This window comes from Nematostella vectensis, chromosome 2 (assembly GCF_932526225.1).
Source record: "Nematostella vectensis chromosome 2, jaNemVect1.1, whole genome shotgun sequence".
In the NCBI taxonomy this organism is placed as follows: Eukaryota; Metazoa; Cnidaria; class Anthozoa; order Actiniaria; family Edwardsiidae; genus Nematostella; species Nematostella vectensis.
Window position 1 is genome coordinate 10942472 of NC_064035.1, and position 27941 is coordinate 10970412.

The window sequence follows — 27941 nt, forward strand, 5'->3', positions numbered from 1 at the left end:
CTATCTGTCAGTTGAATACGAGGCGGGGGAGGTTGGGTGGGAGAGAAGAGAGGGGGGGGGGGGGGGGATAAGAGAGGAACTGGAGACTTGTCGATCTATGTGTTGGGCATCCTGTGGTGAATGGACTGGGGCGAACAAAACAGTCTTGAGCTTTTTCCATCGCAAGTTGAAAGTTGAGTTGAGCAATCTATCCTTCGCTCAGAGAAAATATCTATTTTTGGCCTTCTAACAATTTAAAACAGAAGGGTATGTTGTAAAGAAACAACAGTCAACAATGCAGGGCGACTCACTAAGACTTTTACCGAATTGTTTCACGAGTGGATGACGAAATGGAAATAGGCCCAAACAACGAGCTTGCCAATGCAGAGCAAATCTTTTATGATACTGTCCGCGAATATGTGGTAAGATCAGCCGAGACTCACTCCAGCTCAACCACATCTGTAGCCAAACCAAAGCGATGTTTATCGATTCGCTGAAGTTGTGGTTTGAGTGTGAATATGTACGCAAAAATTCGCTACCCGCTAGAACATTACCGCTGTGACCGACACTTGATACTCTGATAAAAATTTTAACCAATTTAGATGAATTATAACTTTAAAGGGCAAGGTAGAATTTATTGTACTGCGGGTTCTACTGAGATATTAGTTTTGGTGTTCCCGTCTGTTTGTTTTACATACATCGGGCTTTATCAATATTGACACAAGTACTAGACATTGTTTAGTTACCAATACCATGTAATAGAATGTTTGAAATATTTAACTATAGATACCTATAGTAAAAAAAACATTTTATAAGATGCAGTAGATTGTTGATTTCTTAGTGCGAGAAGCTGCTTGTATCAAGAATGTAGTGTTTTTTTTTATGAACAATGGCCGTAAAAAGTACAAAAGGCCCTCCCTAGGGTCTAATTAAAAGTGCAGATTGATTATTCCTGGCCTTTTCTGATCAAAGGTTAGATGTTTATTAGCCTCTCCTTTAACAAGTTAAATATTTCAGGGGCTGGCATATTGATGAAGCAATTGTAGAATGAGGGTTTTAGAAAAGAATTCATTGAACTTGGAATAATAATTCAGAATACTAGTAGCTTTTTTTGAATATTCGTACTCAAGTAAGATTTCTGCCTTTGTAACAGTGAGAATTTAGCAATATTTCCTATGAGGTTAGTCAGATAACTTTTTTTTAAATAATTCATTGTTTTTCTTACCACAAATTACCAAACACTCCTTCAAAAACACTATACACTTGTTGTCACTTGGTACAGTATGCACATAACACTTGGTAGTGACTGTGTCACTAGAATTTTCTTGATCACCTACCTGCAAAATCTCTACTGAAATTTGAGAAAAAGGGTAGGTGATTTTGAAAACATTGTCCCTGGATATCAAAATCACACACATAAGAGCAAAGAATGGCTACGGTGTTTGCTGTGCTCAATCTGAGCATTAGGCGGCTAGCATGGTGTCTTATTTTTTCTATACCAATGACTGTATCCATTCGTTCTTGCAGATATCATTTCTAGTCTTTGTAATACTGAACAGCATATCCTATGCAGTGGTGTACAGCTATAGGAGAAGAAAAGATGAAATCAGCTCAGGTATGGTGGCCATCAGGGTCTTTTTTTTATTGAATACAGATATAAAATAAACCTCACCAGCATATGTTTGAATCAGTAAAAGCTATACTTATGTGTACTGCTATTTGAACACATCCCTCTTGTTCTAGATGATGAAGATGCTACAGTATACAGGATTTCGTGAGTATACAAAACAAGGCCACTCAGGCTATAATATTTTTTTATATGTAATTCAGTGTTTCTATACTTAATGTTGACTTGGCTGAATTTTAGTCCATTCTCTGTATTCTTTGAGCAGAGTTTCTTGTTGACAACTTGCCGTCATTGTTTCTAAGAACCAGCCTGATTAATAATGATGATGATGATAATATTGATGATGATGATGATTAATAACAGACTTAACCATCTTTTTTAAGGCGATGGTTGTGCACCTTTACACTGTCTGTGTCACTTGGAGCTGTGCTTCTTCTACCCATGTCAATCCTTAGCAATGAGATTCTTGTCATGTACCCAAACAGTTACTATATCAAGTGGTTAAATGGCTCCCTTATACATGGTAAGTCTCTATTTACTTGGTTGGGTTGGTGCTTGTCTGTTAGCAGTGTTCCTTCACACCCACCCCATGAGCTTGAGTGTGTGTGTGTGTGACACTAAGATCAGCTGCTAAATAGACTAAGCTGGTACTAGCAGTGTTGGCGATATTTTGACTAAGGTGTCATCATGTAATCACTCTTATCCCTCTTGTCCTTCAGGAATGTGGAACCAGATCTTCCTTGGCTCTTATATATCTTTGTTTGTCTCCATGCCATTTGCTTACTTCATCACTGAGTCAGAAGGATTTGCTGGCTCTAGAAAGGTGTGTTATCATTTTCATTACAGAGGGACATTTTAAGCATATACTGTATGATGATGTATGGGCTTTCTTGTTAACCTTCCTTTTGGCAGCATACAATTCCCTTGTAATTGCCTTTTAATTTGCAGGGTGGCCAATAGTCAGGCTGAGATATTGAAAAGTCATGTGATTGGTAGTTTGAGAGTGTTAATATTCCCAGGCCGTTTCATGATTTTTTTAATCTTGCTAATATATGGTTATTCTGGGTAATTTAGTATATCTCTATTTTTCAAAGAGATCTGTTTAAGCCTATTTACATACAGTAGCTGTGTAACTTGTAACAGGATCCCTGTGGAATGAACTGTTCATTTTTAGTATTGAAGCATAGTTGGGGGAAAACCGAGATTACAAGACAAAAAAAATAGATTAAAAAAAACACATCAGATGTTCCCCCTCTGTTGGGCTGCTGTTAATCTTATATTCAAACAGGGCATCATGGCCAGGGTTTATGAGACGTCAGTCGTACTGTGCCTGCTCGCAGTCCTTATCAGCAGTATTGTATGGGTTGTGTCCGCCCTCCTTGACAAGAAGTGGAGCACAAACCCATCACTAGCTGACCCAGGTAGGATGACACATCTGAGACAATCGTCTGTGTTAGTGAACTTATAGACTAGAAATTACCTGCTGAGCATTCCCTGTTTTATGCTTTCAGCTGGTGCGTGGATCCCAGGGCTACCATTTATCTACTCTTGCATCTCATTACTTGGTGGTCTTATGTTACTGAGTAAGTTTGAAGATCATCTGTACTGTAGATATATGGGGCAGATACATACCCACGGGAGTGCATAGGGTGCCTTTGTACCCCCCTTGGCTGCCAAGACAAAGGTTGTCAAATACTATCCCATACTATCGTCTGTATAATACTTACTATTACTTCAACCCCCCCCCCCCCTCCCACCTTCCCAACCCAATCCAGTGTATGCACCTGATGGGTATATGAAAGGTGTGTCTCTACCCAGATTTTCTTTAAGACTGTTTAAATTTATTTATTTGGCTCTCTACTTTGCTCCTGACCTAAAAAGAGGCACAGATTAAACACCTTACTCAAGTAAGGTGTTTAATCAAATATTAAGAAAGCAATGAAAATAGTTGGACGTATTTTTGAAATTCTGCTCAACCTGGATAGAAATGGATAATGATGGCATTGTTGGGATGATGTCCATGTTGGTTGGAAAATTGAGTAGCTTAAAAAGTCAAAAGCATGCAAGACAAGTTGTCCTCTCTGTGTGCAGCTTTACTTTATAGCTTATTCCATTCACACCTTCTAATACTTTCATTCTATTTTAGTTTGTACACCTGTTGGCTTTGCAAGAATGTTCACAGTTCTTGGACAATATGTTGTCAAACCACAGGTAAACATATGAATGAAGAACTTTCTTAGAATGAAAAACTTACTTTCTAAGAATTAAGAACTTTCTTAGAATGAGCATTATTGTCATTATTTCAAGACACATCTTGTTTAAATTGTATGGTCTGTTGTCTTAATATTTATTCAGCTAAACCTATTAAACATCTTTTTTAAAGCCTAGTTAAGGTAAAATAATATTTGATTTTATTAAAGGCCTTATTTATTAAATTCCACAGTTTCTGAGAGATTTAGATGATGAAATACAAGCAATTCAGATGGAGGAAGAGAGTTTGAAAAGGAAACTGAATGGCAAGTTGATTCTTGACTCTAAATCATTCATAATTTTCTTAATTTAAATTTTAAACTATGATTGAGAAAAATGTTTGGATCGCAAATGACACATTTGCTATTTATACATTCTTTGCAACCTAAGTTGATATAATAAGAACATGACTGTTGTTGTAGGTTTCAAGAATGGCTTGACAGGAGCAAATGGAAAAACACAAGACCATGGCGATCTACAAAAGCTAAAAGTTCTTGAATCAGAACGTCTAGAGCTTGGTAAGAAAAGAAAAATATATGGTTCATTGATCCCTTTTGCAGTCTAATAATGAATTGTAGGTCATTCACACTTCTCTGTTAGGGGGAGCAGGGTGCAGCAGATGCCCTGTAGTCCATACAACTTCTAGGTTTCAGATTCTATTCTCAGTAAAAACATGAGTCTTACCCTCCGTGCCTTTTTGTCCCTTTTAGCCATTTTCATTTGTTATGTTAGGCAGGTTTCAGATTCTATTCTCAGTGAAAACATGAGTCTTGCCCTCCGTGCCTTTTTCTCCCTTTTAGCCATCTGCGTTTGTTATGTTAGGCAGGTTTCAGATTCTATTCTCAGTGAAAACATGAGTCTTGCCCTCCGTGCCTTTTTCTCCCTTTTAGCCATCTGCATTTGTTATGTTAGGCAGGTTTCAGATTCTATTCTCAGTGAAAACATGAGTCTTGCCCTCCGTGCCTTTTTCTCCCTTTTAGCCATCTGCGTTTGTTATGTTAGGCAGTGATTGGGGAATCAATCCTGTCTCTTGCTCCAAATGCTTTTTTACCCAATGCATGTTTTAACAATGTGAGCGTTTTGGGGTACACTTATTTGCTTTAAAATTCAGACCTCAGCTCCATATAAATAACTGTCATCACTTTATTTCAAATATTAAATTAGTAAAGCTAAGTCATCAGGCAGCTTATTGGAAACAGGGCACTTATTGGAAACTGTTTGCGTAAACGAGCATTTACAATATTTGATTGGTAAAATGGCATCATATCTGTGCTGTTGTGTTCAATATTCCAGCACTGTGTTACAATGCTTGTTATTGTTTTAGATAATGGCAATCTATTGTTTTAGATTATGGCACTCTCCTGTAGTCAATAACCCATTTTTCTATCATAGAACGTCAGAGTAAAGCATCTGCATTACAAAGAAACTGCATTTATCCAATATCCTTACTGATATTGCTGCTGCTCACAGTAAGTATCTACAGAAGTCCAGAATTGCTAATGACAGGGAAAGGCCAAGGGCAGGTTCCTAGAAAGCATGCAAGTGCTTGATTGAAAAAAGGGCATTCACCCCTGGATTAGCGTTAACATGCTTTCTAGGAACCCAGCCCATACCCCTACAGTGACAGTCTGAGGATGAGAATAGGCTGGCACTCTTGGGCCCTTTTTGGGTTTGCCTGTGTGGTTTTGTCTGTTAAATCGAGTTTGTTTTTCTTTCAGACAAGCCTCATGGCGATGGTAGCACTGAATTTCCTGGCAGTCCTGTTTGTTGATGGGTCTTTGCCAAGAAGAGCAACAGTATGTCTTCAGAACTTAATTAGAAGTATATGGGATCTTATGAAGGTTTAAAAATATATATATTTATATATATATATAGTGTTGGTTTGAGAAAAATACAAACTACATAGGTTTCCCTACAGGTCTGTTTCGTGGTTGCCCACTCATCAGGGGATTTAATGAGAATATTCCTACCATCGTATATATACTATTAACATTGAAATTTACATAATAATAGACTGATAGTTTTAGCTAAGGCGGTAAGAGGAACAATAGCGAGTTACATTAAATATGCGGGGCGAAAACTAACAGTGCGGGACGTGTGAAAAATTGATAGCGCGAAAATTTAAGGGTGACGGGATTAACAGTTCTAATTGTTTCGTAGCAGGGCTTGGTTTCTGTGGCGACACGAGGACACGAGTTCATTGCGTTTATTTAGAGTTGATAGTTTGGGTTGGCAGATGATCGTCAGCTTTTCCTTGAGGCAGAGGTTGCAACGCTTAGTGGTACTGTTGTAGGCGGAGTGGGAAGAAAGAATGCGCCATGAAATAAAGTACTCAATCATGTTGTCCTTGAGAGTCCAGACGTGTTTGCTGAGTTCGGTGGAGTTTCTGTGTTTGGCGTGTCGGAATGATGCGGTGTGGTTTCTGTACCTGGTCTTGAAGCTGTTTTTAGTGAGCCCGACGTATGTTTCCGAGGTGTTGTTGTCTTTTCGAGTTACGGTAGCTTGGTAGATAACAGATGTCTGTAGGCAGTTTTCGTCTAGAGGGCAGGTGTCTTTCTGTCGGCAGTTGCATGTCTTGTTGTTGGTAGTGGTAGATCGCCAGCTCCGCCCCTATATATATATATATATATATATATATTTATTTATTTATTTTCTTTTTTTTCAGGTACTCGTACTTGGGAAAGTATCCTCATCTATGATGGGAACCTTTGGCGCTCTCTTGGAAATCGTGCTTATTTTGTATCCTTGTAGTTGGGAACATTGATGCATTTTTTATTTTAACTTACACTAATGTAACTACAGTAAATGATAAATAATAAACGCCCCTATCTAAAATAGTGCCTCCTACTGTATCTAATGAATGCCCCCCCCCCCCCCTAAGCTTACAAGTTTATAATGAACGCCCCTCTCTAACAAACGCCCCTCCCTCCCAGCTTAAAAACAAATGACATAGGAATTTCGGTAATATAAATCAAATTTAACTAACCAGAGTTCTGGTTGTACTGAGTGAGACATGTCAAAGAATGTTTGCTATTCAGGGTATAAATTATCGTGATCCTGACTGAAACTAGAGCCCCCTGCACTTGGGTTTGTTATATGTTTATAGCTTGTAAAAAACGTCCCTCTTTAATAAACTATCTCCTATCTATCGAGCAGCCCCCCCGACCATCGAAAATTCAATAAACGCCCCAGGCATTTATTATATCATTTACGGTATGTTATTTGGTGAGGCCTTTTAAAATGTAGGCTAATGTAGGCTACCTTTTATTTCAGCTCATTGCTTTCTCGGCCCAAAGGATGTTACCACTCTATTTTCTCTTCTCCTATGTTGATACAGTATAACACTTTGACAGTTACATTTAGCTACCTTATGTTGGCTTCTCTCGTTGGCCTGTACAGTGTCCCATGGTTTGTCCGACTTCGTCCAGTACCAAAAGACACACCGATGACTAAGGTACAATTCCATAACTCTCGTAACCACAACATCATAAATCCTCTTGTTTTTATGTGTTACTTAGCATGTGATGTTGTGTTCCACAGGTCATCGCTAACTGCATCGTATTACTGATCCTAAGTTCAGCACTCCCTGTGCTGTCCCGGACGCTTGGTAAGCCTGTGTATTGTTTCCCTTAAGATTCTCGTGATGTTTTTGTAGGTTTCTGTTGCTTTCAAGGTATATTAGGTTGGACCTTAAAACTGTTAAGAATATTCCAGATTTGAAGATAGATTGTTTGATGAGCCATAAGCTCGAGATGGTTCCCCCAACGAGCCAAATAATAAAACCTGCATTTGGAACGGCTGGAAACTTCTTTTCTGTTTTATAACAGGCATCACAAACTTTGATCTGATGGGAGAATTCGGCCGGCTTGACTGGCTTGGAAATATCCGCGTCATCATTATCTACAACGTCTGGTTCGAAGTGGCCACTGCTTTTTGCCTCGTAAATAAGTTCACGGCTGCCGTGCGTAATGCTCTCTTCGAGCAGGTTCGTCTGCCTGCTCTCATGTTCACACAGCGTCTACGAGATAAAGCCAAAAAATCGCCATAGACAGTGTACCCGAGTCTCCACGAGCGTGTTCGACACCCCTTTGTTCAATTACGAGATAAGGCGCATGGACAATGGCAAACATAAGACTGTTCTGAAAGCGCGTTCGACTTCTGTCCGATGGTCTTAAAAAAAAGCTAACGTGGCAGAGACAGAAACGTAAACCCGTAAATGTTTACGCCCGCGGTCAAATTCTGGTCTCTCGAATACAAAAAGACTTTTAAGACTTTTAAGTCTTAAAAGGAAGGCGATATTGACGCTGCTCCTGTTATACCTTCCCGTTCGTCTGCAAGCACTCATGTTCTTGTGCTATACCCTGGTATAGTATAAAGTCACGCGCTGCTTTATCATTTAAACCTTATTGGCAGATTAGTATAATAAGAAAGATATAGCATGTGGCTGTGTAGAGCAGGGGAGCAACGCAGACAAGACGATTTCCAGGGTGTTATGAGCCAAAAGATAAGGTTTCTGTTGCCATTGCTAATACTAAAAGGATTGGGAGGTTAGGCCATAACATATTATAGTTTTGTATACCATAAAAAAGTATTTATATGATATCAACGATAGAATTTATTGCCTCTATAAGGGGGATCTCGTTCATGATTATAGCATCATAGTGTTTTCTATCAAATATTGAATATTTAAAAAAAAAGCTTCATTCTCTTCGAGCTAGTATTATCAAGCTTACCCTTTGCCAAATTTCGCTGTATATTTAATTTACATTAAATTTTCTTACATGTGACTTTTGTATTGAGTTCAATGGAAGGGTCAAAAGGGTAAAACTGGTAGGTGAGGGACGGGAAAAGTGTCATTAGCAGCAGAAAAGATAACTCACCGACCAAAGAATCCCGGGGGGGGGGGGGGGGCACTCAGATATCAAACGGACGGGGATCATCGTCGGTTTTTTTTAAAACAACCATAAAAGATACTAAAGTGGGCGTGGTCTGGTTATATTTTAACCCTAAAAGATACTAAAGTGGCCATGGTCTGGTTATATTTTAACCCTAAAAGATACTAAAGTGGGCGTGGTCTGGTTATATTTTAATCCTAGAAGATACTAAAGTGGGCGTGGTCTGGTTATATTTTAATCCTAAAAGATACTAAAGTGGGCGTGGTCTGGTTATATTTTAACCCTAAAAGATACTAAAGTGGGCGTGGTCTGGTTATATTTTAACCCTAAAAGATACTAAAGTGGGCGTTGTTAGGTATGAATTTACTTTTTAATTTGTAATGAAAACGTTTATTTAAAACTGACTCTAATGGAAGATTGACACGTCTTTCATGAGCTACAAGTTAGATGAGGGATGGCTATAATAGCACCCTAAAAGATACCGAGGTAAAAATAAAAAAAAATCTGTGCATTCTTATTTTCATCCCTAATTGATACCCAGGCCTTCAAATTTACACCTTAAAGATACGACGATGATCCCCGTCAGATGGATATAGGGATTCCCCCCCCCCCCCCCCCCCCCCACGGGTACAGAATACATAACAAGAGGAATGACTTGTGGGAGAGATAGGGAGATGTCATTCCTGGGAGGGATAAGAGGTCTCAGGCAGTAGGAATTACTAGGGGTAGGATGGAAGAGGGCACTTGCAATGCAAGAGAGGATCACTTGGTAGAGAACATTGGCTTCAGAAGTATGGGGAGGGATGAAGAGGTCACTGGCAACAGAAGAGCGGATCACTAACGGTAGGGGGGATGAAAGAGATCACTGGTCATACAAGAGATGGTCACTATAGGAGAGGGGTGGAAGAAGTCACTCCTCAAAAGAGGGGATCACTTGTGGGAGACGGATATAGGGTCACTGGCTACTGAAGAAGGTACCACTAAGGGGAGAGGGATGGAAGACCTGATTGGCCTCAGAAGAGGGGACTACTTGTGGGAAGGGGATGGAAGACGTCACTGGCCTCAGAAGAGGGGACTACTTGTGGGAAGGGGATGGAAGAGGTCACTGACCACAGATTGGGGGAGCATTTTATATATGGTAGAGAGGAACAGAAGAGTAACTCTTCTGACAGTAGAGTAATGATTGATAAGAAACAGACCACTGAGGGATTACAGATGGTTGAGATGATTTTCAATTATTCTACCATGACCAACTATTCATTTGACAATGCAAATTTGCCAAATGTGACTTCCCATTTTAATTTTTTTCTAAATTTAACCCAAGAATACAAGCATAAGGTTGCATTTCTATCTGTGTTAAAACAGTGACCGAATATTTTATCGTCGGCTTGTTTTGCCTCCTTTCCGTTTTCCACTGAAAAGATGTTTCGGCATCTTAGTCCTGATCATGCGGTCTGCCTCACCTGCAAGTAAAGATAAAGGACGAAGGAGATAAGCAGGTTGCAAACGGAGAGGTGATCCCTTAGTCCATGAAAAAGACACATCAAATTGACTATAGAGTGTCACTTACCAGCTTTCCCCATGCGATTCATTTTCCTCTGAACAGTTTTGGCGAGCGTCTTTGCCTTTTGCTTTTTCTAAAAATAAAGTTCCGTTCAGTATAGTCATTAACGTCAATAATGGTTGACGGACTGACCTATAAATCTTCATTATCTTGGGTTGCTAAATAGGAAGGTCAAGCTCTATGTTGGAGAACTGCGCGCACAAGCCAGATAACAAGCAAGATTGTATTCTTACCTCGGGGTTTGAGAGTCCGGACTGATCACGTGGAACACGTGACTGGCTGCGTGGTGTGACACTGGCTGTGTTGGATCTACGCCTTTTGGCATTAGCTGGGGTCTGGGAGCGAGAGCGCTTTCTGCCAGTCATGGGTTCATCCTGCTGTTGAAAATTAAGAAACATTTTTACCCATTGGTACCATATGCAGATTTTTTAAAGTGTTTTTATGCAAAATGTTACTGCGAAGTTTGAAGCAATAGTCTGAAAATGGCAATGTTCATGTTAAAAGGATACTACATATTGCACAGGATGTTATGTGCCTTAGTGTCTAGCACAAAATTATGTGCCAGCTTCTTGACATGTTTACATTTATGGAGTGTCCATTCACTTAACCTGACGTAACGTTACATTAATACTAGAATCATTTGAGATTTCTACTCACATCTTCGTCAATATCCATCTTCTTGTCAGAGTCAATAACTCCAGCTGAACGCTTGTTACGCGCAGTCTCAGCCTGGAATATTCAAACCCCTACATTAACACACATCACCTATGACGTTTATGGATGGAAAAAGAATAAACGTAACGTTATGCTAGTACGGTACATAATGTACATTTGGTAGGGCTATAATGATCATTCCATTGAAGTTTACTGTACCTTGGCAAGAGCCTTCCTAGGAATAATAGGTCTGTTGGTTCCTTTGCTCTCACGGTGTTGTTTGACAATCAGCTTTCTCTTTTCTCGAATCCTGGGGAAAAAATTATTTTTGGCCAAAATGAAAATTTTAAAAAGTAAACAAAAGGACAAAAATAAATTTCAATGTTCTTTATCTTCCAAACTTACTCTGCCGCCTTGTTCTTGATTTCTTCTCCCTCAGAATCCAGTTCTTCTTCCTTTAGACCAAAACAAGTATCAAACATGTCAACGATACACCATTCACAAGTATCAAACATGTCAACGATACACCATTCACAAGTATCAAACATGTCAACGATACACCATTCACAAGTATCAAACATGTCAACGATACACCATTCACAAGTATCAAACATGTCAACCATACACCATTCACAAGTATCAAACATGTCAACGATACACCATTCACAAGTATCAAACATGTCAACGATACACCATTCTTGGTGGAAACTGGATTATTATTTCTTGCAGAGAGACTGGTCTCTGACCATGCAAGAATCTGGTCAGGACATAAGGATCATGTCAATACTTACAGATTCAGATTCATAAACTCCTGCTGCTTCCCGAAGCTCTTCTTCTTTTTCCAGTTCTTCTAATTTCTAAAAGTTACAGAGAATATTATATTTTCGAAATCAAGTATTTCGACTATAAAAATGATAACAAATCATTTGGAATCAAAACCCATATTGAAAATTTTCAGAATTCATCACCTTCATGATGTCAGGATCTATGTAATCTGCAATGTTCTTGCCTAAGAATATCTCCGGGATGACGTCACCCTTCTCCTCTTTGTTCTTGAGATCCCACTGCTGTCGTAGATCCAAATAGTAGTCCTCTCCCAGCTCACGCTCAACATCCACTGCAAGCTTTCTGGTCTTTGAACCTTCCACCTCCATCGCCTTTTTCTTCTCCAGGACAGCCTGTGGGATGCACGGTGGTCGTGACTTGTTGTCTCGAGCTGTAGGCATGGCTACATGAAGCCTGTTGACAATGTCGTTGACTTTTTTGCTCTTCATTTTGACCTCTACACGCTGGGCAAGGAGGAGGTCACAGGCAGTGTTTCTAACATCCATGACTCCCTCCTCAGAGAATGTACTCATCGGCAGGATTGTCACACCTATAAAGTACAGATTATCAGCATATTACATCAATTATTCTGATAGATAGCAATGAAGATACAGAAAATAGACTTCAAATTCTCCAAGCCTCTTTAGAAGTCACTTACATACTAAAACGAAACAAACCTTAGACCTTTTTGAAAATCTTAAAATACACATAAGCACCGGTTTAGGAAGCACCGGTTTAGGAAGCACACTGTTACTAACCTTCCTGCTCAAATCCCTTCAACAGTTCTTTCCGCTCTTCACTTAGATCTTCAGGGCGTATCACATCAATCTTATTCAGGACAACAATAAGTGGCTTGTTTGAAAAGAGTGGCTTGATGTTATTGAAGAGTTCGACCTGCTGTTCTAGGGTGTGTCCACATTGTTCTGAGATGTCTGTGACGTAGAGGACGGCAGATCGCAGATGCGCAAGTGCTGTTATAGCCTGGGAAAACAAACAAGGGAACACAAAACCTCATTAGTCTGATATTGAGGGGTACTTGTATGGTTGAAGAGAGACTTATTTCGGAAAGCTTGAAAGCTCTTGACACTACACAATACACAAGAACCCTACAGGCTACAGAACTAAGATACTCCACACAACATCAAAGCTACAGTACCTGCATCTCAATTGTGTTTCTTTCTTCAAGAGGATGATCAAGAACTCCAGGAGTATCCACAACCTGAAACACACCAGTGTCTCATTAAAAAGCAAAAGGATACTTTGATGCTACACCTCACACCACCTCACCTCACAGGCTGTTACGATAAACATTTGTGTTAAAGTTATAGATACTGTATTAATCATTTTCAACATATATCTCCAGCTGCATTGAGCTAAATCAAAGCACACCATAGGATAACCTACTAGAGACTTTGACTAACTGAAATATAACATATACCTGCCATCGAAGGTACTTGTAATCCATGTGACCCACAAACAATGACTTAGTAGTAAATGCATATGGCTGGACATCCACATCTGCCCGAGTAACCTACCAATTACAAAAAAAAGAACATATAGTGCACACTTGTTATTACGTCAAATAACACACACAAACAAATAAATAGTTTACTCGTTATACATGCAGTAAGACTGGAATACATTAGTCTACATCACCTTATTCATAAAGCTAGATTTCCCGACATTTGGAAACCTGTTGGGATCAGTCAAACAAGTCTTAGCCCTAAAGAAAACACTTTTTGCAAAGAAGAGTTTGAATCAATGAACTTACCCACAGACCAAGAGGGTGCGGGTATTTGGGTCAATTGACGGCAATCGAGACAAATGCTGTCGCACTGAAAATAAACAATTCCATCATCACAAGGAAAAGATCATTAGAAGGACATTATTAGGGTATTCTATCAAGCATCACTCTTCTCACCTTGTTCTAGGTACTGCAGACTTTGATTCTGTCGCTTCATTATGGTACACATCCTGTAAAAAAAAAACTAATTTGTATCATCTAAAGTGTTAACTTCTTGCTAGGTTCTACACTTCTACATTTCCTTGTCTCACAGATTCACACAGGTCAAAATTCTCTACTGTAGACTTGATAAAAAAAAACATGTGAAACTGTAGTCCAAAACATATAGTTTTGACAAAGAAGTTTCCAAGATTAGCTGGAAAGTGGTTATTGCAAAAGCATCAGATCCAGTACCTTCCGAGAGCAGCCCTTTTGAGCTGTTTACATCTGAATAGGGAATCCCCATACTTCATTAACCTGGCATAGTCCTTGGCCACACTGCAACACAAATATACAACTGACTTGTCATGACTTTGTTTGTTTATAAAAAAGAGCTTAAAAAACATTGAATAGGTGATTACTTTCCATCCATCTGTCCATCTGTAAGTGCTTTACATGTGACCAGTGGGTGTGTGTGGGAGTTTATGTGTAAGCTCTGACATTAGAGATACCACTCAACACTACCTACTACAGTGGTACCACTCACCAACATCCCCAAATACAGGTTAATAAAGTGAAGAGTGAAATGTTTTTGCCTTCTCTGGCCTGATCTGAAAATGAGCTGTCACACAACTTACTTGTCAATGAGATTTCTGGCCGTGTTGATTTGCCCTAATGCCAATTTGTAGTGGTCTTTATCATACAGGACATTCATCAGGTCGGCATAGAATGGGTGTACATCCTAAATATTCAATCAACAGGGTATTTCAACAATGTGCTAATTTAATACTTTAGTATAATCTCTAGCGGATACATGGATGATGACACAGTGGACTGATGAACTTCTAAAGTGGCACCCTCTTTCTTAGCAGTCACAATACAAAGTCACAAAATATTAGTTTCTGAAGTAAAATGCTGTATCTAAATAACTCTATTCCCAAAAACCTTGTCTCATTTGGGAATAGCGCGTAGTCAGACACAAGCTTTGGGCGCGTTTTGTCTGGTTTTGATTGTTTGATTGACTATGTGCTATTCCCAAACAAAGAAAGGAATATTGGATTCTGGGAGGTCGCACTAAAACAAATTTGGATATAAACAGTCACTTTGCTAAGTCCTAAGTTCAAAATATGGCTAGACTACAGAATCCAGGGCCCCATTTTAAGATAGATATCTTATCTTGTGAGCCACTGGCTTATTGGCTCGGCAGTCAAATTGAGTGTATAAATTATAGTCAACCACCATAACCACAGGCTTATTGGCTCAGCAGTGAGGTAGCGGGGAATAAATTATTCTGTTCCTAAATGACCCCGAGCCACTCACTATAATATACCTTGTTCTTTAATGACTCGTTCTTAAATATCTGGCAAGCCACGGAGCCGCCGAGCCACTCACTATGTTATTCGCCGTTCTTTAATGATTCCTTCCTAAAACTGGCGAGCCACGGAGCCGCCAAGCCACTCACTATAATTATTCCTTGTTCTTTAATGATTCGTTCTTAAATGACAGCCCTCCCGCTACGTTTGTAAATAAAATGACTGCCGAGCCATGGAGCCACAGAACCAAAAGATGTTTTTTTTGTGGCCCTGGATTCTGTAGACACTCCCAAAATATATCAGTATATGCAGTACATTAATTTATTCAACATAGTTTAACAAAAATCTTTTGGAAGGTGTTAATTATTTTGTGATAAATTCAGCGGTCGCCCACCTCAAGTCTTGGGAAATCAGTGATGATCTGAGAGAGTTTGTCATGGTAATTTTGCTGTGTGTACTTTATTTTTCTCAGATAAAATTGACGAATCCGGCTTATCTTATATCCCCTAGAAAACAAAAAAATGATGAAAATAGAGCAAAATTGTGAGAATGGTAGGTTCATATAGGAAAACAGCATAAGCAATAACCGAATACACAAATAAACATACATAAACACACATTTGATCAGCCATTGCTTAGAAAGCTAGCTACGAAAAAATACGAATTTGTTAAGCAATTAATATACACGAGGATCATACAGTACCCTAAAAATAATTCTCGATAAACCGATTGAAAACATCGACTCGATGACTTACTTGTGAACTACAGTCGGAGTCTTCCGCTGTGTTTTCGACAATACGATATCAATGAAGTCCTAAACGAAAGACATTGGGCTATTAGTAAATAAACTCTATTAGTAAATTAACTCTAATAGAGAAGCCAGCTTGCACAGTAGCTTACCTTGGCCGTGGGAACCACGGTTATTTTCTTGAAATTATAGTGCGCCATGTTGGACTCGGCAGCACGTGAAAAGAACGCAACTTCGTGCTCCAATGGTATTTACCGCTGACAATGTAACGTGGTCCACAGCTTGTGCACACAGGGAGCCAAATGGCGCCATATTGAAAATTAACCATGAGCTGGTTGGTCTTCCTGTGTTATCGCCTTAGCTCCCAGGAGACTCTAGCCCAAATAGACAATGATTATTTTTCATGGTATATCCGTGAGCTGTGCATGGTGTAACCGTATAAGACAGGGCTGAGATCCTGGTTATTGCCTCCCCATTAATGCGCGGGTGCCTCAGGCGCCTTTGTGTTGTACAGGTCGCTAGATAGCGGTGTTGAGGCCTAAATCTCCAGCCTAGCCGTAAAGCTTTAAGCTGCCATACGGTGATTCAGCCCACGTCTGGATGTATGGTCTCATTATCTTTTTTTTAATCTATAGACTGGTGTCAGTTCGATCCTCAGCCAATAGTATTATTTTCTCAACTGTTATTGTTTTTTTCTCTCTCTCTCTCTTTTTTCTTTTCTACTGTTCTGCTTTTTATTTTATTTTTCAACTGTGAATTTCTAGGAATTCGTTGTTTGGCTTCTCTGTTCGCATTTGTTAGAATGCTCTTCTATTGCCTTGGTAGAAATTTAGCTATGCTTCACTCACCTGTGGTGAATTATCCTGACTATGCCCCTAAACATTAATAAATACTAATAATGCTTTAATAACACCCCCCTCCCGCCCCCTAAACAAACAAAACATAATAATAATAATAATAATAATAATAATAATAATAATAATAATAACAATAATAATAATAAAAATAATAATAATAATAATAATAATAATAATAATAATAATAATAATAATAATAATAATAATAATAATAATAACAATAATAATAATAAATGCCAGGACTTGAAGAGAGATGTACAGAGGCTCTAGGAGTGAAAGTCAAGATCGTACCCGTTGTTATTGGAGCGCTGGGGGAACTATCCCTAAAAATATGTGGAAATGGCTCGCTGAACTTAAAATGACCTCTGATATAGTGGCTTTTACAAAAGCATGCATACTCGGATCTGCAAGGATTGTATGAAAAGTTCTGGACACGCGGGAATTATACATATGACGGAAAGTTGATGGGCACTAATCGGCCGATAGGAGGAAGAGGATTTCAAAATAGGGGTCGATAATGGCCGGATAGGCGGCTTGTTACTGATCCAGTGGATTTGGTACGTCACATAGATCACGTCAGCAAAGTCAAACAGGCGATGGCACATGGACAGTACCTTCTCCGTAGTTTCTTGAAACAAAGTGACTTTTCAAAAAAAATTTGCTAAAAAAGTGGGGTAGATATCCACCCAATCCACCCTCCCCTGTATCCGCCCCTACTGCGAAACGCCAATTATACACCCCTCCCCCAGCTGCGGTGCATATGGCATATGAAATACACTTAGAGTAACTTTTTTCACCAAAAACAGACAACAAGTCTCAAAATCATTCCTGTTTTAATAACATTGTCAAAAAGCTTACTAACATACATTTAGCTACGTGTAAAATGCCATTTTAATAGAGTAGACAAATGTGAGGTTAGTGTTTTTGGCAATGCAAAAATACAATATAAAACTCTATTGATTATGTATATTTGTTTAAAAAAAAAAATCAGAATTTGACTTCGCCACCCACCTATAAATTCACCCCGAAAGCAGGTAATATAACCCATTCTATAATAGGATTCTAATATCAATTTGGCATAATGCTGGTGATTGATACAAAATTCTTCCTCTGTGGGCTCATTCTTTTATATCAAAATACATTCAAAATATCCACATCTTCTATTTTTGTGTGTTCGTTATTTCCCAAGCCATTCGGGCTGCTCCTGTCGTTCGTAGTGCCACAACCTGATAATATTCGACGCCATCTATCACAGGATGATACAGCAGCTCTTCCCGCCTGAAACACGCATTTATATAATGTCAGATTTTGGGCACATTCCTGAGCTGCAGGACATGGAGTGATCGAGATTTGACATAGAAGCAGAGAGACCAGCATGTAATTAATTCGCTGACAGACAGCTTACGGCCGTAGCTAGAACATTTTTCCCGCCTGCGCCACCTCCTTCGCGAATGAGCCAACATTGGCCCAAAGGCCAAAGATAGCAAGAAACGTCCGGCTCAAAATAGAAAACTTGAACGAATACAAGGCAGAACATCCACTTAACGTATCTCTAGATAGGTATATCACAAAACAGGACAGGCAAAACAGGGGTGCTTTGGGGAGCTAGACCACCAAAGATTCCTCTTGAGGTTATTTAAATAGATCTCATCATGAATTGCATCTCTCCTCTAAAAATCCAGCGTGTCATTAACAAAAAAGTACGCAACGCTTGCCAGCTGTTCGTGACACGTTGCGAAGTCATCCGGGCATTATTAGAGGACAGAAGCACAAATAAATGAGATTTCTTTTTTTAACAAAAATCTTTGGGTAAAAAAAAAACCCGCACGCAATGCAGTGAAACGTGTGTGTCAACTCTTATCAACAACCCCTCTTCACCAATCAGAGCTCGCGTTTTACAGTCGGTTGTGTATAAAAATATAACAACGACAACAGCAAATAGATCTTGAGGTTTGTAGCTTACCTCCAATGCCTCCCCCTGTTTTCGGCTTAACGTTCTCAGGAAATTGCCCCATGACATTTCCAGGAGGAGTGTAGCGCGCGACCACAAAGTGCGCCCCAGAGGAACTTGTTGCCTTGCCAGCACCCATCTCTGTGGACCCCGCCCACACGACTTGCGTGAAGTGCCCCGAACTGGTGGAGAACCCTGGATTCTCAAATCTGTACTTGTCCACCTCGCCATACCACATATCGGTGGCTTTACGCCCAGTCAGTACGGCACCTGGACATAGGGGAAACAGAAAGCAAAATGTTTGCTGCTCCAAAAAGAGGAAGGTGGTCGAATAGGATAATCTCACAATGGTCATTCAGAAAACCACTGAGTCTTGAGTTAGAGAAACATGCACAATCCATCACTACTCTAACCGATGCTCTATATTTAATAACACTCGATTTGAGTTCACTTCTTACCTGACATATAAGCGATGCTCTCTCCGTACTCCCTGGAGCTGCTGTGTTGTATGGCGTTCCTCTGAGCTAGGTTCTCGGCCCACGATTGTGCTTCAGATGCAAGTCTTGCGTTCCATTTCAGAGCTTTCGTGCCATGTTGCGCGCGGTAATCATTGTGTGTCTTAAGAATGTCGTTCTTGAATTCGCGCGCGTTTTCTGAAAAATGAAGCAAATGAAGATTATATCAAGATTATATCACAGCGGCTAAGTCACGCCAACATCGGTTATAGTCCGTAAATAACTCACGTGGTTTGTCCTTATCTGGAGTCAGTCTACTCCTCTCCGAAGCCCCATCGCCAGCAAACCTTGGCGCGCGCTTGCCACCCTTAGTGACTTTAGATCCCTTTGGCTTGACATTCTCCGGAAATTGGCCGATGACGTTCCCGGCAGGATAGTACCGTGCTACGGCATAGTGTGCTCCATTCTTGCTGACAGCTTTAGCGACCCCCATCTCCTGAGATCCGACCCAAACTACCTGGGTGAAATGTCCGGTACCGGAGGAAAAGCCGGGGTTGTTGAATCGGTACTTTTGAATTTCATCGTACCACATCTCTGTTGTTCGTCCCCCAGATAATTCGTACCCTAGAATGTAACATCATATCATTTAGTGATAGTCTAGAAAGTGCGGGATAAACTGGGGAGTTTTTTTTCGCGTTATGGTGGGCGCTAGTGACAGCCTGAGATGGAGGACTAGCAAATTAAGTGAAATAGAGCGGAAATGAAGAGATATAAGAAGTAGGTCAACCACCTGAAGCAAACGCCAGATTTCGCCATAGTCACGTGCTATTTGTCACGTGGTATAGGTCACCCACTTGAAGCAAACGCCAGATTTTCGCCATAGTCACGTGCTATTTGTCACGTGCTTATTGTCACGTGGTATAGGTCACCCACCTGAAGCAAACGCCAGGTTCTCGCCATAGTCACGTGCTATTTGTCACATGGCGTAGGTCACCCACCTGTAGCAAACGCCAGATTCTCGCCATAGTCACGTGCTATTTGCCACGCGCTATTTGTTACGTGTGGCGTAGGTCGCCCACCTGAAGCAAACGCCAGGTTCTCGCCATAGTCACGTGCTATTTGCCACGCGCTATTTGTCACGTGTGGCGTAGGTCACCCACCTGTAGCAAACGCCAGATTCTCGCCATAGTCACGTGCTATTTGCCACGCGCTATTTGTTACGTGTGGCGTAGGTCGCCCACCTGAAGCAAACGCCAGGTTCTCGCCATAGTCACGTGCTATTTGCCACGCGCTATTTGTCACGTGTGGCGTAGGTCACCCACCTGAAGCAAACGCCAGGTTCTCGCCCTAGTCACGTGCTATTTGTCACGTGCTATTTGCCACGTGTGGCGTAGGTCACCCACCTGTAGCAAACGCCAGATTCTCGCCATAGTCACGTGCTATTTGCCACGCGCTATTTGTCACGTGTGGCGTAGGTCGCCCACCTGAAGCAAACGCCAGGTTCTCGCCATAGTCACGTGCTATTTGCCACGCGCTATTTGTCACGTGTGGCGTAGGTCACCCACCTGAAGCAAACGCCAGGTTCTCGCCATAGTCACGTGCTATTTGCCACGCGCTATTTGTCACGTGTGGCGTAGGTCACCCACCTGAAGCAAACGCCAGGTTCTCGCCCTAGTCACGTGCTATTTGTCACGTGCTATTTGCCACGTGTGGCGTAGGTCACCCACCTGTAGCAAACGCCAGATTCTCAGGTCACCCACCTGTAGCAAACGCCAGATTCTCAGGTCACCCACCTGAAGCAAACGCCAGATTTTCGCCATAGTCACGTGCTATTTGTCACGTGCTAATTGTCAGGTGGTATAGGTCACCCACCTGAAGCAAACGCCAGGTTCTCGCCCTAGTCACGTGCTATTTGCCACGCTTGGCGTAGGTCACCCACCTGAAGCAAACGCCAGGTTCTCGCCAAAGTCACGTGCTATTTGTCACGTGCTACTTGTCACGTGTGGCGTAGGTCACCCACCTGTAGCAAACGCCAGGTTCTCGCCATAGTCACGTGCTATTTGCCACGCGCTATTTGTCACGTGTGGCGTAGGTCACCCACCTGAAGCAAACGCCAGGTTCTCGCCCTAGTCACGTGCTATTTGTCACGTGCTATTTGCCACGTGTGGCGTAGGTCACCCACCTGTAGCAAACGCCAGATTCTCGCCATAGTCACATGCTATTTGCCACGCGCTATTTGTCACGTGTGGCGTAGGTCGCCCACCTGAAGCAAACGCCAGGTTCTCGCCATAGTCACGTGCTATTTGCCACGCGCTATTTGTCACGTGTGGCGTAGGTCACCCACCTGAAGCAAACGCCAGGTTCTCGCCATAGTCACGTGCTATTTGCCACGCGCTATTTGTCACGTGTGGCGTAGGTCACCCACCTGAAGCAAACGCCAGGTTCTCGCCATAGTCACGTGCTATTTGTCACATGGCGTAGGTCACCCACCTGTAGCAAACGCCAGATTCTCGCCATAGTCACGTGCTATTTGCCACACGCTATTTGTTACGTGTGGCGTAGGTCGCCCACCTGAAGCAAACGCCAGGTTCTCGCCATAGTCACGTGCTATTTGCCACGCGCTATTTGTCACGTGTGGCGTAGGTCACCCACCTGTAGCAAACGCCAGATTCTCGCCATAGTCACGTGCTATTTGCCACGCGCTATTTGTTACGTGTGGCGTAGGTCGCCCACCTGAAGCAAACGCCAGGTTCTCGCCATAGTCACGTGCTATTTGCCACGCGCTATTTGTCACGTGTGGCGTAGGTCACCCACCTGAAGCAAACGCCAGGTTCTCGCCCTAGTCACGTGCTATTTGTCACGTGCTATTTGCCACGTGTGGCGTAGGTCACCCACCTGTAGCAAACGCCAGATTCTCGCCATAGTCACGTGCTATTTGCCACGCGCTATTTGTCACGTGTGGCGTAGGTCGCCCACCTGAAGCAAACGCCAGGTTCTCGCCATAGTCACGTGCTATTTGCCACGCGCTATTTGTCACGTGTGGCGTAGGTCACCCACCTGAAGCAAACGCCAGGTTCTCGCCATAGTCACGTGCTATTTGCCACGCGCTATTTGTCACGTGTGGCGTAGGTCACCCACCTGAAGCAAACGCCAGGTTCTCGCCCTAGTCACGTGCTATTTGTCACGTGCTATTTGCCACGTGTGGCGTAGGTCACCCACCTGTAGCAAACGCCAGATTCTCAGGTCACCCACCTGTAGCAAACGCCAGATTCTCAGGTCACCCACCTGAAGCAAACGCCAGATTTTCGCCATAGTCACGTGCTATTTGTCACGTGCTAATTGTCAGGTGGTATAGGTCACCCACCTGAAGCAAACGCCAGGTTCTCGCCCTAGTCACGTGCTATTTGCCACGCTTGGCGTAGGTCACCCACCTGAAGCAAACGCCAGGTTCTCGCCAAAGTCACGTGCTATTTGTCACGTGCTACTTGTCACGTGTGGCGTAGGTCACCCACCTGTAGCAAACGCCAGGTTCTCACCATAGTCACGTGCTATTTGCCACGCGCTATTTGTCACGTGTGGCGTAGGTCACCCACCTGAAGCAAACGCCAGGTTCTCGCCCTAGTCACGTGCTATTTGTCACGTGCTATTTGCCACGTGTGGCGTAGGTCACCCACCTGTAGCAAACGCCAGATTCTCGCCATAGTCACATGCTATTTGCCACGCGCTATTTGTCACGTGTGGCGTAGGTCGCCCACCTGAAGCAAACGCCAGGTTCTCGCCATAGTCACGTGCTATTTGCCACGCGCTATTTGTCACGTGTGGCGTAGGTCACCCACCTGAAGCAAACGCCAGGTTCTCGCCATAGTCACGTGCTATTTGCCACGCGCTATTTGTCACGTGTGGCGTAGGTCACCCACCTGAAGCAAACGCCAGGTTCTCGCCATAGTCACGTGCTATTTGTCACGTGCTATTTGCCACGTGTGGCGTAGGTCACCCACCTGTAGCAAACGCCAGATTCTCAGGTCACCCACCTGAAGCAAACGCCAGATTTTCGCCATAGTCACGTGCTATTTGTCACGTGCTAATTGTCAGGTGGTATAGGTCACCCACCTGAAGCAAACGCCAGGTTCTCGCCCTAGTCACGTGCTATTTGCCACGCTTGGCGTAGGTCACCCACCTGAAGCAAACGCCAGGTTCTCGCCAAAGTCACGTGCTATTTGTCACGTGCTATTTGTCACGTGTGGCGTAGGTCACCCACCTGTAGCAAACGCCAGGTTCTCGCCATAGTCACGTGCTATTTGCCACGCGCTATTTGTCACGTGTGGCGTAGGTCACCCACCTAAAGCAAACGCCAGGTTCTCGCCATAGTCACGTGCTATTTGCCACGCGCTATTTGTCACGTGTGGCGTAGGTCACCCACCTGAAGCAAACGCCAGGTTCTCGCCATAGTCACGTGCTATTTGCCACGCGCTATTTGTCACGTGTGGCGTAGGTCACCCACCTGAAGCAAACGCCAGGTTCTCGACATAGTCACGTGCTATTTGTCACGTGCTATTTGCCACGTGTGGCGTAGGTCACCCACCTGTAGCAAACGCCAGATTCTCAGGTCACCCACCTGAAGCAAACGCCAGATTTTCGCCATAGTCACGTGCTATTTGTCACGTGCTAATTGTCAGGTGGTATAGGTCACCCACCTGAAGCAAACGCCAGGTTCTCGCCCTAGTCACGTGCTATTTGCCACGCTTGGCGTAGGTCACCCACCTGAAGCAAACGCCAGGTTCTCGCCAGTCACGTGCAGTCACGTGCTATTTGTCACGTGCTATTTGTCACGTGTGGCGTAGGTCACCCACCTGTAGCAAACGCCAGGTTCTCGCCATAGTCACGTGCTATTTGCCACGCGCTATTTGTCACGTGTGGCGTAGGTCGCCCACCTGAAGCAAACGCCAGGTTCTCGCCATAGTCACGTGCTATTTGCCACGCGCTATTTGTCACGTGTGGCGTAGGTCACCCACCTGAAGCAAACGCCAGGTTCTCGCCATAGTCACGTGCTATTTGCCACGCGCTATTTGTCACGTGTGGCGTAGGTCACCCACCTGAAGCAAACGCCAGGTTCTCGCCATAGTCACGTGCTATTTGTCACGTGCTATTTGCCACGTGTGGCGTAGGTCACCCACCTGTAGCAAACGCCAGATTCTCAGGTCACCCACCTGAAGCAAACGCCAGATTTTCGCCATAGTCACGTGCTATTTGTCACGTGCTAATTGTCAGGTGGTATAGGTCACCCACCTGAAGCAAACGCCAGGTTCTCGCCCTAGTCACGTGCTATTTGCCACGCTTGGCGTAGGTCACCCACCTGAAGCAAACGCCAGGTTCTCGCCAAAGTCACGTGCTATTTGCCACGCGCTATTTGTCACGTGTGGCGTAGGTCGCCCACCTGAAGCAAACGCCAGGTTCTCGCCATAGTCACGTGCTATTTGTCACGTGGTATAGGTCACTCACCTGAAGCAAACGCCAGGTTCTCGCCGTACTCCCCCTTGCTGTGCTGCATGGTGTTTCTGCGCGCGAGGTCTTTAGCCCACTTGTCACAGTCTGACGCGAGTTTCGCTGACCACTTGAGCGGCGGCGCACCATGCTGGGCGCGATAGGCATTGTGGGAGTCTAAGCACTCTTTCTGGTATTTGTTTGGCATGGCTACAAATAACAAGATACAGATTATGGATGAAAACTTGTCGTCTAATGGCGTCTTTGTCGATATTTGCTATCATAAATATACCCTAGCTAAAAATGTGATGAGGAAAACACCGATGCAATACCGTGTGTATTCAATAAAAATAAACTAACAAATTCAAAACGTTGAGTGTTAAGTACCCTAGAGGTAATTTACACTGAAGGGAGGCTCTAAAATTTTAAGGTTTCCTGCTAAAAAACTGCCCCCCTCCCCCCCTCCCCCCCCACACACACACCTCAGGGTTTTTAATGAACACTTCCTACTAGTAGAATGGTGGCTACTAATTTGTTAGGACCGCGCTACATTAGAACCTTGGCTAAACCCAGGACTAGAGTTCCACAAAATACTCCATGCTCGGAAATACAACGGTCCCCTTGCCGGATCTCCCTCCCCATAAAGGTCCCCGCTATATATATCGCAGGCTAGATTATTTTGTGAGCGAAGAAAGAATGTGCATAATCAATCTAATCGGTAGTCTCTCTTTCCTGCGCAGCTGTCCTTAGTTTCAGTCTCGAATCCTTCGATTCTAATCGGCGTTATCAACTGGGTATCACGTGAAGCACATTCCTTAAACAATTCAGGAGATTTATGTAGTCTGTCGAGAGAGGTACTTGAATTGTTGTAAAGATCACAAGTACCCCGAATCACGAGATTCTGCTAAACAAGCATCTAGTGAGAAAAAAAAAAACGATTGCTAATCAAGAAGCTATATAGATGCCATATATATCTAAGATCACAGAACGACTGAAGCAAAATATATAACTTCAGATAAGAAATGGGGAGCGTGATTTAGGCTAGGGGAGGGGGGGATGCCGGTAATAGAAATATGATGCCAAGATCGGGAACTTTCGCTTAACATTTGTTTTCTTTAATTAAGTATTCGTATTTTTGTCTATATTGGTAAATTTCCTTTCATCTAATACATAAGGTTTACGGAAATATTTCTTTGATCTAGATCGAGATAAATCAAAGGACAAGCCAATTATTAAAATGCAGACGCTTTCTTATAAGCGATAAACGAATGTCCTTAGAGGCAAGGAGATTTGCCACTAGCCCATGTTTGTTTTCATTTGGTTAACTTACTGTAGAATTGAGGTTTCTCGGTAAGAATCTACCCATTACTAATTAATTAAATCATAATTTGTTTACGTTTTATCGCATGTAATTAGATTTTGATATGAATGTGAAACTGTTCTTTCCTGTGATAAAATGAAAATATCATATTATAAGGATTGTTTTTCAGTGTTTACATAGGGAAACTAGGACAGATTCCAAGCTAAAATAAAATCCTGGAAATATAGAGGCATACACAGGTTCTGTGATTTATATATTGATAAAAGACTCTTTTTAAATGCTTAAATGATAATAGCCTTCAATTCCTACTGAGACGGTATTTAAACATAAAGACATAACACGGGATCTTCCAAGCTGTAGATCATGTTTCGACACTTTCGTTTCTTACCTCAGTCCAGTTCAGCGCAATCCTCCGTCTTCTCTCTGTTCTTTGACGTATAATTCTACAGGGCAGGATTTCAAATGTTTAGTACATGCACACGTTAACTTCGAAAATAGGTTTACTTTACGCGAGAAGATTTCCACTGTCTTGCCGGAAGTAGGGGAAGAGGTCAAAACACTCAGCTGAGTCAGGGATAGTGAGCTCACTTCCGGTATTCAGGACTTCTGAGCAGCTCCTAAATATTATGACTCATTCATATGACTTCCTCTAGGAGTGTCATTGCGAGTGAATGCGTTATATCTCACAACCGGCGTATTCGCGCAAGGGTTGCGCACGTCTATCTCTCTTGTGGGCAGCTTTGGTAATAATGTATTCTCTGGCTCTCCAGGGGGGCCCTCAGACTAAGGGGACCAGTGCGTAGACAATGGGGCAAGAACGCCGCGGCTACATGTGGCTAGAAACCTTAGGGGGGTCTTGATCGGTGAGGCTACAGCGTACCAACAAAAATTCGGCGTAGTAAGACTCTTTATCAATTCATTTGGTAGAAAACCCTCTTTCGCCGGCGTAACACAGTTTATATAGATTTTAATCCATTCATTTTGCGATGCGTTTCTAATGTCATGACAGGGAAGCCAAGGGCCTCCCATGGTCGCCTGATTACCGAAGACCGACCGAAGAGAACAGTTAAGTTCTAATTGAAGCCAGAAGAAGGATCCCTTCCCCTCTCCTACGAACCACATGAGTACCTATAAGCAAAGCTACATCCCCCTTTTAGCTACTAAACTAAAAATAGATACATAAAAAGTAGCGTGCTTTGAGCTTGTTGTATGGTGATTTAAAAGGGCGAACGCATAAACAAACTTTATTTTATTATAATTTTATGAGAAACGGTCCTATTGTTGCCATCTTATCCAAAGAGAACTTAACATCCTTGGTAATGAAACGCTTTAAATTAGAAAATCTTAACCTATTCATAACCATTTAAAGAGCTATTGCTGAACAGCTCCTTGAGTTTTGACAGGTTCTGACTGTATGTTTTGACAAAGAGAAAACTGATGTCCCTGTAATTCGACAAAAGTTTTTATTACTCAAAAACACTTAATAAAGGCTATATAACAACTTCAATGATTTTTTGGATAAAATCAAATCATTTAAAAATTCTTGGCCAATACTTTAAGTTCCAATAAATATTACCATTAAACCATCCATTATAAACTTACCAAACCAAACCAAACCAGGAGTAAAGGGTTGCAAGTCCAGTGAAGTTTCTTTTTTAAGTTTTGCGGAGCAGATATCAGAACTTCGAATTTTCAGAGAGATTTACAGCGCTAAGACGCCTTCTCTCAATGTCCACTACTCAGTGATGTTCTGTCTCCACAGGGTAACCGAGGCTATAGGTAACCGCTACTTTGTTAAAAACAAAGAACTGAAATAACCTTGACTCATCGCAAACGTTTACCTGTACCGCAGCGCGAGCTCGAGAGGGGAGAGAGTATTCAAATTGGATGACTATGTAAATATGTGGGATACCGCATTTGTCCTTGAATGGCAGGGAGCCCTTTGTTGACTCAGCGGCACTTTGCACAAACACAAGTTAATGAATAAATACATATAAACATAACAAATCTTTAACATGTGAGATTTTTTAGATACCACGATTATCGCTTATGACATTCTTGTTATTCTCTTGAGACCAC

The 27941-nt window shown here is 42.3% G+C and overlaps 3 protein-coding genes across 8 annotated transcripts; 1 reads left to right on the forward strand and 2 right to left on the reverse strand.

Annotated features, from left to right (window-relative positions):
- The first annotated feature begins 122 nt into the window (after positions 1 to 122).
- On the forward strand, positions 123 to 8643 carry LOC5521260 (limb region 1 protein homolog). The gene is made up of 16 exons (XM_032366484.2): positions 123 to 401; positions 1507 to 1594; positions 1723 to 1753; positions 1990 to 2129; positions 2326 to 2429; positions 2895 to 3027; positions 3118 to 3189; positions 3753 to 3817; positions 4050 to 4122; positions 4279 to 4374; positions 5249 to 5325; positions 5575 to 5652; positions 6522 to 6595; positions 7220 to 7310; positions 7397 to 7463; positions 7684 to 8643. Exons 1-16 carry the CDS (start codon positions 330 to 332, stop codon positions 7902 to 7904), a joined length of 1482 nt encoding a protein of 493 aa, XP_032222375.1. The 5' UTR covers positions 123 to 329; the 3' UTR covers positions 7905 to 8643.
- A 1382-nt stretch (positions 8644 to 10025) lies between these two features.
- On the reverse strand, positions 10026 to 16084 carry LOC5521147 (GTP-binding protein 4). 2 transcript variants are annotated; one of them, XM_032366337.2, is made up of 19 exons: positions 15950 to 16084; positions 15805 to 15863; positions 15444 to 15555; positions 14375 to 14478; positions 13992 to 14075; positions 13716 to 13768; positions 13566 to 13629; positions 13451 to 13487; positions 13233 to 13325; positions 12951 to 13013; positions 12553 to 12775; positions 11938 to 12344; positions 11761 to 11826; positions 11375 to 11424; positions 11189 to 11279; positions 10973 to 11044; positions 10549 to 10689; positions 10322 to 10388; positions 10026 to 10214 (listed from the first exon to the last, which is right to left on the reverse strand). In XM_032366337.2, exons 1-19 carry the CDS (start codon positions 15995 to 15997, stop codon positions 10129 to 10131), a joined length of 1920 nt encoding a protein of 639 aa, XP_032222228.2. In that variant the 5' UTR covers positions 15998 to 16084; the 3' UTR covers positions 10026 to 10128. The 2 variants fall into 2 exon arrangements, with proteins under 2 accessions (XP_032222228.2, XP_032222227.2); XM_032366336.2 differs by having other exon boundaries at positions 10549 to 10692.
- A 1386-nt stretch (positions 16085 to 17470) lies between these two features.
- LOC5521146 (Golgi-associated plant pathogenesis-related protein 1) lies at positions 17471 to 27738 on the reverse strand. Of its 5 annotated transcripts, none has more exons than XM_032366500.2 (7): positions 27465 to 27738; positions 26251 to 26305; positions 24560 to 24751; positions 19349 to 19684; positions 19064 to 19258; positions 18618 to 18875; positions 17471 to 17932 (listed from the first exon to the last, which is right to left on the reverse strand). In XM_032366500.2, exons 3-7 carry the CDS (start codon positions 24747 to 24749, stop codon positions 17904 to 17906), a joined length of 1008 nt encoding a protein of 335 aa, XP_032222391.1. In that variant the 5' UTR covers positions 24750 to 24751; positions 26251 to 26305; positions 27465 to 27738; the 3' UTR covers positions 17471 to 17903. The 5 variants fall into 5 exon arrangements, with proteins under 5 accessions (XP_032222391.1, XP_048580165.1, XP_032222392.1 ...); XM_048724208.1 differs by having other exon boundaries at positions 27470 to 27481; XM_032366501.2 differs by lacking the exon at positions 27465 to 27738 and adding an exon at positions 26451 to 26599.
- Between the last annotated feature and the right edge of the window lie 203 nt (positions 27739 to 27941).